The following is a 9318-nucleotide window of genomic DNA, read 5'->3' on the forward strand; positions in this document are numbered from 1 at the left end:
TACGCAAGCCTCTCACTGTTGTGGCCTCTCCTGTTGCGGAGCACAGGCTCCGGACGCGCAGGCTCAGCGGCCATGGCTCACGGGCCCAGCCGCTCCGTGGCATGTGGGATCTTCCCGGACCGGGGCACGAACCCTTGTCCCCTGCATCGGCAGGCAGACTCTCAACCACTGCGCCACCAGGGAAGCCCTGTTCATCTTCTATATAAAATTTTGATCACGTCTGTTTCCTTAGGATAGATTCCTAGAAGTGGAATTTTGGGCTCAGAACAGTGTGATGCTTAAGATAATGGGCTTTCAGTTACACCGTCCTTTTCATCTATTGTGGAAGCCTCCTCTGGATTCTTGATTAAATGTGCACTAATTTCTGGGCTGTCTTCCTAATTAGCAGCATAAACATGCTGTCCAACAGATAGGGACATAGGAATGGGACAGTCTGAGTACTGTGGGACTAATTCTTTTCTTTGGTGTATAATTTTTGAGTAGTTTAAATACTCATGTGTACAAAGTACCACATAGGATATAAAATTAAGAAAGGCTTCTGCCCTCAAGAATCTATAACTATTTGAGACCTTTGTATATATACTCAAATAACTGCAAAGCCAGGAAGATTGTGACTTGTGGTTTAGTTTAGTAAATAGCTTCTCATGAAGAAAGTGCAGAGGTAGCCGAAAGGTAGTCAAGGAAAGCAAGCCTTGTGGTGGTGGTGTTGTCTGCACCGTGTTCAGGGGTAACCTGTCCCTTGGTGGACACATGTAGGGGAGGGATGGCCAAGTACATGAAGTGGCCTGAGCATAGGCTCTAGGCACACATTTGCAGGGGATGTAGAGGTTACTGAGGATTCTGGCACAAGTGGAGCAAGGGTAAGAATGGAGGGGAGGGACTTCCCTGGTGGTCCAGTGGTTAAGACTGCCCTTCCAACACAGTGGGCATGGGTTCAGTCCCTGGTTGGGGAACTAAGATCCCACAAGCCACACTGTGCAGCCAAAAAAAGAAAGAGAGAGAATGAAGGGGAGTATGGAAGAAAGATGGCAAAGATTGGTTCCAGCACCTTAGATGCCAAGCAGAGGAGTTTAGATTTTATTCCATAGACAGTTGTGCCTTTGAGCAGAAGAATGACGTGATCAAAGTGGAGGTGGTATGTAGTAAGAGACAAGCGTGTTCATTAGGAGATTTTTTTTTTTTTTTTGCAGAAGTTCAGTCCTAAGATACAGAGCATTAGTGCAGCAGAAGTGGAGATGGGTGAGGAAGGAATGAGTGTCAGGAATTAAAAAGGAGGAGCTGATAGGATTTGGTCACTGAATATGGAAAATTCAGAAACCTACCAGGATTCTCAGGGTGGGACCATTAACAGTAATGAAACACAGAGAGAAAAGTGGGAGTAGCTGACTGTCTCTTGGGGACGGAAGAGGATATAACTTATATTTATTATGTTGTTTCAGGTGATGGTGGGATCCCTAGAATGTGAGCTTAGATCCATCAGAAAAGCTGTCAAAGCAGAAGATCAAATCCAGATGCTTTTCTGGTTAAACATCATTGCCTATGATATTCAGTAGTTGAGGCTTTAAACAGACAAAGGTGCTTGTACAGGCCTTTTGGATTGTTGTATGTACCTTGTCGGGCTGGCCCTTCTCCATCCTCCTGAGCTGCCAGGCTGAGCTCTCTTTTCTGAATACTTCACTTCCACCTATTCACCCCCCTATTAATTAACAAGCATTAAGCAATTATCTTCAAGGGTCTTTAGTCATTCATTTTTAGTCAGCTAAGAACTCTTTATTTGAATGGATAGACGTACTTGTAAGCATTTATTTCTGGAAGCAAAAAGAAATACTATAAATACATATTTTTTTCTAATACAAGACTTATTTACTCTTTGGCTTCTTAGAATTATGCCACTAGGCTGACTCGTCTGTTCCCCATTTTAGAACAAGGGAGAATTTTATTTTATTGTTTTGTACTGTCTTTGGATATGATTGCTTCTTCAGATCAGAGCAACTTTCAGTGTCTTCATTGTTTCTCTGTTTCAGGGAATTGGCTCGGGAAAAGGTAATGCGAGAAGTTAAAGCCTTAGCCAAGCTTGAACACCCAGGAATTGTCAGATATTTCAATGCTTGGTTGGAAGCACCACCAGAGAAGTGGCAAGAAAAAATGGATGAAATTTGGCTGAAAGATGAAAGGTAACTTGGTTAGACATAGACTTAAAAACTGGTATTTATTTCAGGCTAGTTTTTGGCTTACATGAACAAAATATCCTTTCTATAACTTTAGAGATGATTTTTTTAAAGAAAAATAGCAGCAGATTACTGTTTCTGTCATCATGTTTTGGAACATTCTCTAGTCACTTGTTAAGTGAAAAGTTGATTTAGTTTTTAGAACATGAACTTTTTTTCCTTTTTTGTCCAGAACATGAATTGCTAAAATCATTGGTAGATAGAGCTCTATGACTTATAATTCACTGAAGGATTTACAGTAGGCTTTCTCAATAAGAGATATTGTCTGCTTTTGTCTCCATTTTTTTCGTTGTTGTTGTTGTTGTTGCGGTACCCGGGCCTCTCGCTGTTGTGGCCTCTCCCGTTGTGGAGCACAGGCTCCGGACGCGCAGGCTCAGCGGCCATGGCTCACGGGCCCAGCCGCTCTGCGGCATGTGGGATCTTCCCGGACCGGGGCACGAACCCGTGTCCCCTGCATCGGCAGGCGGACTCTCAACCAGTGTGCCACCAGGGAAGCCCTCCATTCTGTATTTTAAATTTTCATTTAGTTTCTTAGTAGTTAGCAATTTACAACTCCTTTCTAAAGTAGTTTTAAACTATTTGCAGTTAAAACTACAAGAACTTGGGACTTCCCTGGTGGTCCAGTGGTTAAGACTTTGCCTTCCAATGCAGGAGGTGTGGGTTCAATCCCTGGTCTGGGAGCTAAGATTCCACATGCCTCGCAGTCAAAAAAAAAAAAAAAAACAAAACCCCCAAAAAACATAAAACAGAAGCAATATTGTAATAAATTCAATAAAGACTTTAAAAAATGGGCCACATCAAAAAAACAAAACATGAACTTATGGGAATTCCCTGGTGGTCCAGTGGTTAGGACTTCTCACTTTCACTGCCAAGGGCGCAGGTTCGATCCCTGGTCGGGAAACTAAGATCTCGCAAGCCGCATGGCGAGGCCAAAAACCAAAAAGCATAAAAAACCATGAACTTAGTTAACCTGAAGATAATTCCCATGTTAAATATGCTATTCTCTAGGAAGGAAGGCCCTTTTAAAAACTACTCAATGAGAACCAAAAGGGAGCCGGCTACAAATAGACTGTTTAGTAAAGAGCTGGAGTAAAATTCCTGCCTAAAAGTACCAAACACAACCCTAGATCCACATGAGGTACCTAGTTACAGTGACACTTATATACACAGCCAGTAGCCAAACCACAGAAGGACCAGGTGAAGTGACCCTGTGTCTCAAGCCCTAATTGGGATGGGGGCTTCCGAATCACAGCCACCAAGGGGTCTGGCCTTGGTCTTCCTTTGTGCTTTGTGTTTTGCACATAGGCCTTGGCTGTTCTGGGCATGACAGTCCCAGATAACTGTTTCCAGTTTAAAACCAAGATTTCCGATTCAGGAATGGATGGGCTGTGATGTTCTTTGTCTCGTGTGGCATGTTTTCATTGAATTTCCATGTTGTCACTTGCTAACTGGCTTTATTATAGTTGAAGCTTTGGAGACAAAGCATGTAGTTACAACACTGTAAGTCAGCTGCACTTCATTAAAAATACATCAGTCAAGGGCTTCCCTGGTGGCGCAGTGGTTGAGAGTCCGCCTGCCGATGCAGGGGACACGGGTTCGTGCCCCGGTCCGGGAGGATCCCACATGCCGCGGAGCGGCTGGGCCCGTGAGCCATGGCCGCTGAGCCTGCGCGTCCGGAGCCTGTGCTCCGCAGCGGGAGAGGCCACAAGAGTGAGAGGCCCGCGTACCGCAAAAAAAAAAAAATACATCAGTCAATAAATAAGCAAACAAAGGATGTGGCTCACGTAGTTTAATCAACACGTATTCACTCTCATCCCTTTGTCCTTCTCCCACTCTTAGCACAGACTGGCCGCTCACCTCTCCTAGTCCCGCGGATGCGCCATCCGTTAAAATATGCAGAATGGATCCTTTCTCTACAAAGGAACGCATTGAAATCATAGCCCCTTCTCCAAGGAGCAGTAGGTCTTTTTCGGTCGGGATTTCCTGTGGCCGGACAGGTTCATCCAAGAGCCAGTTCTCTCCACTGGAATTTTCCGGAATGGACCACAGAGACACGAGTGAGTCGGTGGACGCGGTGTGCAACCTCCAGGACAGCTGCCTTACAGACTGCGAGGGGGAAGACGGTACTAGGGATGGCAACGATGAGGGACACTCTTTTGAACTTTGTCCTTCTGAAGCTTCCCCTTATGTAAGGTCAAGGGAGCGAACCTCCTCTTCTATAGTATTTGAAGATTCCGGCTGTGATAACGCATCCAGCAAAGAGCCCAAAACGAACCGACCGCCTATTGGCAACCATTGTGCTGATAAACTAACTGCAGTCCAGCATTCCAGTAGCAAGTCTTCCTCGGAACCTACTTTGTCTATTTCTCCTTCAAGACCGACCACTTTAAGTTTAGATCTCACTAAAAACTCTGTGGAAAAACTCCAACCCAGTTCACCAAAGGTGTATCTTTACATCCAGATGCAGCTGTGCAGAAAGGAAAACCTCAAAGACTGGCTGAACAGCCGCTGCACCATTGAGGAAAGAGAGAGGAGCGTGTGTCTGCACATCTTTCTGCAGATCGCGGAGGCGGTGGAGTTTCTGCACAGCAAAGGGCTCATGCACAGGGACCTCAAGGTCTGTTTTTGTGGAACATCACCCAAGGGTTTCAATGTGTTTTTTTTTTTTCTATTAAAGTCATTTATTTTATTTATATACTTATTATTTTTATTGAAGAACAGTTGATTTACAATGTTGTGTTAGTTTCAGGTGAACAGCAAAGTGATTGAGTTTTATATATATATATACATATTCCCAGTTGAAAAGCTATGTGTTCTGTTCATTCTGACCTATCGTTGAGCCTAATGTTAAACCTTCTAGGCCCTCTAACCTTTTTGTATTTTGGTCACGTGTTTGTCACGTATCAGTCTCAGCATAGCTGCCAGAAGTTCCCAGGGCTCCATGTTTTAAGTCTTTTGGAGGTGTTGGGGAGAAAAGTATCACTTTCCCCTGCTATTGATCAGAAGTCCTGGGTTTTCTTCTTTTTTTTTTTTTTTTCATTTAAATGAGCTTTTTTTTTAAATTAATTTTTATTGGAGTATAGTTGATTTACCTGGTTTTCTTCTAATCGATAAGCCAGGAACACATATGCGTCCCTAAACCAGTCGGCTGGCCAGAGGCTGGGATTATGCTGATTGGTGGATGCAAGTTCTGGATGCAACCTCCAGATAACATCCTGTATGAGCCATGGACTTGCTGCCCAGAAGAAGAGAGTTCCCAAAGTCACATCAGGATACTTCTGGTGGAAGCATAGGGGGATGGAAAGATGCTGGAGAACCAAAAAAAAAAAAGTCTGTTAGTGTTGGGTAGATAACAGCTGACAGCAGAGCACGGAGAGGGGAGGAAAGATGAAATTTAAGGCAGTCTAATCCTGTCTCTCTTACAAGGTTATTTGAGGGAAAGTAGGAGGGTATCACCGTAGATGTTGGTTATATGCAATAACTTCATGGTTTCAAAGTCCATACTGTATGATGGCACTTTGGAGTTTTGAAATAAAATGTTTTTTGTCTGGCAGTATTTGAAGGCCAGTGAAAGTCAATTTTGTGAGCTAAATGGCTTCCTTTTCCCTTATTTCAAGGGCTATGAATGGTGGTCATGTGGGCTGAGAGTAGGCTCTAGGGAAAGACGATGTATTTCATGTAGGAGATTTTGGGTTTGAGGAGCCCGTGGTTAGATGTATCTTATGAACAGTTGCATATGAGAGTTTAGAACTCGGGACGGGGGTTGTGGGGTATATGGGAGCCTGTGAGTATTAGAAGAGGCAACACAAGATTGTAGTTAAGAGCTCTTATTCTCCTTGACAGCCTACATTCCCCTCTCAGACACAAGCCCAAGGATCAGTCTGTTTCGTTCATTCACTAAATAGTAGTGCTTAGCTGCCGCTGGGCAAGAATTGGTCACATGGCAGTGGAGCAGAAGTCCTTTTCTCATGGAGCCAGACTGCCTGTGTTTGAATCCCTGCTCCACCCCTTACTAGCTGGGTAACCTTGGGCAACTTACTTAACTTCTCTGGGCCTCAGTTTTCACATCTGTGAAATGAGGGACCAGTAGGACTAAAAGCGTTCTATTACATGAGTTAATAGTAATGAACTACTTAGATGAGCTTCTGGCTCATTGCAAGTGCTATATATGCATCTGCTATTATTATTATTATTATTATTATTATTATTATTATTAATTATTATCATGGCTTAGGTCATAAACGTAGAGGAGCTTGCCAAGGGAGAGTATATAGAATAATGAGATTGAGGTTTAAGTACCCTAGACCCTAGGGAATGTGAATCTCTAAGGATTTATTTAAATAGATGTTCAGGGACTTCGCTGGTGGCGCAGTGGTTAAGAATTCACCTGCCAATGCAGGGGACACAGATTTGAGCCCTGGTCCGGGAAGATCCCACATGCCGTGGAGCAGCTAAGCCCGTGCGCCACAAATACTGAGCCTGCGCTCTAGATCCCGCAAGCCACAGCTACTGAAGCCCTTGTGCCTAGAGCCTAGAGCCGCAACAAGAGAAGCCACCGCAATGAGAAGCCTGGCACCACAACAAAGGGTAGCCCACGCTCACCGCAACTAGAGAATGCCCGTGCACAGCAACGAAGACCCAACACAGCCAAAAAATTAATAAATAAAATTTAAATAAATAAATAGATGTTCAATAAATATTCACTCCCTTTGCTACCCTTGCCTCTTCTTTACTCACAGTACTTGTCGAGCATCGAAGGATAGTTTTTATTTTCATATTAGCCCATTGTAAAGAGAAACATGCTTGAGAATATCTGGTGTCTTGTATTTATTTTCTGTAGTCATTTAAACAATTCTCTTCACTTTCTCGCCTTCTCCATACACACCCACCATGCTTTTGTCTGTTTCATTTTTTTCCAGCCTTCCAACATATTCTTTACAGTGGATGATGTGGTCAAGGTCGGAGACTTTGGATTGGTGACTGCAATGGACCAGGATGAAGAAGACCAGCTGGTTCTGACCCCAATGCCAGGGTACGCCAGACACACAGGACAAGTGGGGACCAAGCTGTACATGAGCCCAGAACAGGTGAGCCTTTCGTTTTCCTTCTGAGGAATAAATAGATTTTTAATTAATCTATTTTTAATTAAAAATAGATTTTTAATGACGAATAAATAGATTTTTAATTAATTAATTAATTAAATTAGGATTTTTTAATGAATTAATAGATTTATTAATTTTTAATAATAATTTTTAATTAATTAATTAGATGTGCGCCATGCATCTCCGTCCGTGCTGTGTTTAAAATACCCAATAAAATAAAAGCTGAAAAGGATGAAAACTGGCAGAAGTGTTCCACAGGCAACACAGCTAGGGTACAATTCCACAACATGGATTGGGGTGTGGAGGAAGAAAAATACTAAAAATGCATGAAATGTGCTCACCCTCTGAAGCGGAACCTGACAGCAACCAGAAACTTAGAATGAGATTTTGAATGTCCTCCTCCCAAACTTAATTGTCATTCACCCTGTGTGAACTATGCAGGAACTGTTTTCAGAGCCAGCTGGAGGTAGTGTTCTAAGCTGTTCTCTACAGTAATCCACAGGCAGCTTCCAGAACATACCATGGCAGGAAATAAAGGTGGACAGGCTGAGCTATGTTGCCTTGTGGGATGCTTAGTCTTCCAAGGAAAAGCTCCATAAACTGAACAGAGACTAGAAGAGTGGTGGGAGCAAGGCATCCTGGGAGCTTCAGCACAGCATCCCTGGCCACCACTACGCTGATGGTATTCACAAGCTTACATGTGCTTAGATTGGCGGTTCTCAGACTTTCTGATCAATGCCTGTTCATACTTGTAAACATGATAGAGAGCTCAAGAATTTTTCTTAAGGAATTTTATCCATCAGTATTGGCCATATTAGAGATTAAAACAGAAATTTGTAAAATCTTTAATTCAGTTAAAAATGACGGTATTAAATCTATCACATCTTCAAGATATTTTCTGAAAAATAAATATTTTCCGAAAGAAAACTAGTGAGAAGAGTGGCCTTTACTTACATTTTTGTAAAGCTCTTTAGTATCTGGCTTAAAAGAGATTTCGTATCTGCTTTTCCATTTAATCCCTTGCACTATGTTATTTTGGTTGAAGTATATGAAGAAAGTCTGACTTCGCATAGATAGTTGGAAAAGGAGGAATATTTTAATACCATTTTCAGGTATTTGTGGGGATTCTTCTTTGACAGCATATCAAAATACAATAAGCAAAAGTTGCTGAAGAGTCATTTGCCCTGAATCTAAAACCATAGCAGTGAACATTTTGTATTCTGTTATTTTAACATGCGTTCGTCCATTTTGCACATTGAATGGACCTTTGACCCACGCATGATTTTATAAAATTGTGCATTGGTCATTTGGAAACTATTGGTTCCCTAAGTTATGCATCTTTTCCAAAAATTGTCACAGTTCACTATACAGTATTAAAAAAATCACTCTGGTTAATATCACCACCAATCTCACCAGAAAAGGCTTTAATCATTAGGAAGCTGTCAGGTTCCCAGTGATGGACACAAATTTTCCAAAATTCTGACATTCACTTCCAAACTCAACTTTTATTTTTGGCAACAAATACTGTCAGTCTTCCTTGAAGTTCCATCCTCACTTTGTTCATCTTTAAGAAAATATCTGTAAGGTATCCAAGTATGAATAACCACAGTTTGTCTACCAGTTGTTCTTTCAAGTCAAAATGGAGCTCTATGAAAAGAGCATCTGGTTCATATAGTAACTCAAACAATTGCACAAATGCTTTCTCTTGAGACAACCATTGTACTTCGGTGTGGAGCAGAAATGCTTTATGAATACTGCCCATTTTGTCACACAGAATATTAAAAAAATGCATACCTAAGGGGGAAGATATAATAAAATTAATAATTTTTACTGCTTCAGCAAGGACATTTTAAGTGAAACTGTCTTCCTTCCTGCCTCCCTCCCTCCTTCCCTCCCTCCCTCCCTCCCTTTCTTCCTTCCTTTCATTGAAGAACATAATTACTACTAGTATGGTTCGGTGCTGCTGCCTTGGTTCATGCTAAGGGTCA

At 42.2% G+C, this 9318-nt stretch overlaps 1 protein-coding gene across 2 annotated transcripts in view; it reads left to right on the plus strand.

Moving 5' to 3' along the window:
- EIF2AK3 (eukaryotic translation initiation factor 2 alpha kinase 3) overlaps positions 1-9318 on the plus strand; it is a 71171-nt gene that overhangs the window by 50344 nt on the left and 11509 nt on the right. For both annotated transcript variants that reach the window (XM_007466722.1, XM_007466723.1), the window contains 3 exons: positions 2025-2174; positions 4068-4845; positions 7148-7315. In XM_007466722.1, coding sequence (XP_007466784.1) covers positions 2025-2174; positions 4068-4845; positions 7148-7315 — 1096 coding nt within the window. The remainder of the gene's footprint in view (positions 1-2024; positions 2175-4067; positions 4846-7147; positions 7316-9318) is intronic.

Source organism: Lipotes vexillifer, unplaced genomic scaffold (genome assembly GCF_000442215.2).
Source record: "Lipotes vexillifer unplaced genomic scaffold, Lipotes_vexillifer_v1.1 scaffold1158, whole genome shotgun sequence".
NCBI classification, from domain to species: domain Eukaryota; kingdom Metazoa; phylum Chordata; class Mammalia; order Artiodactyla; family Lipotidae; genus Lipotes; species Lipotes vexillifer.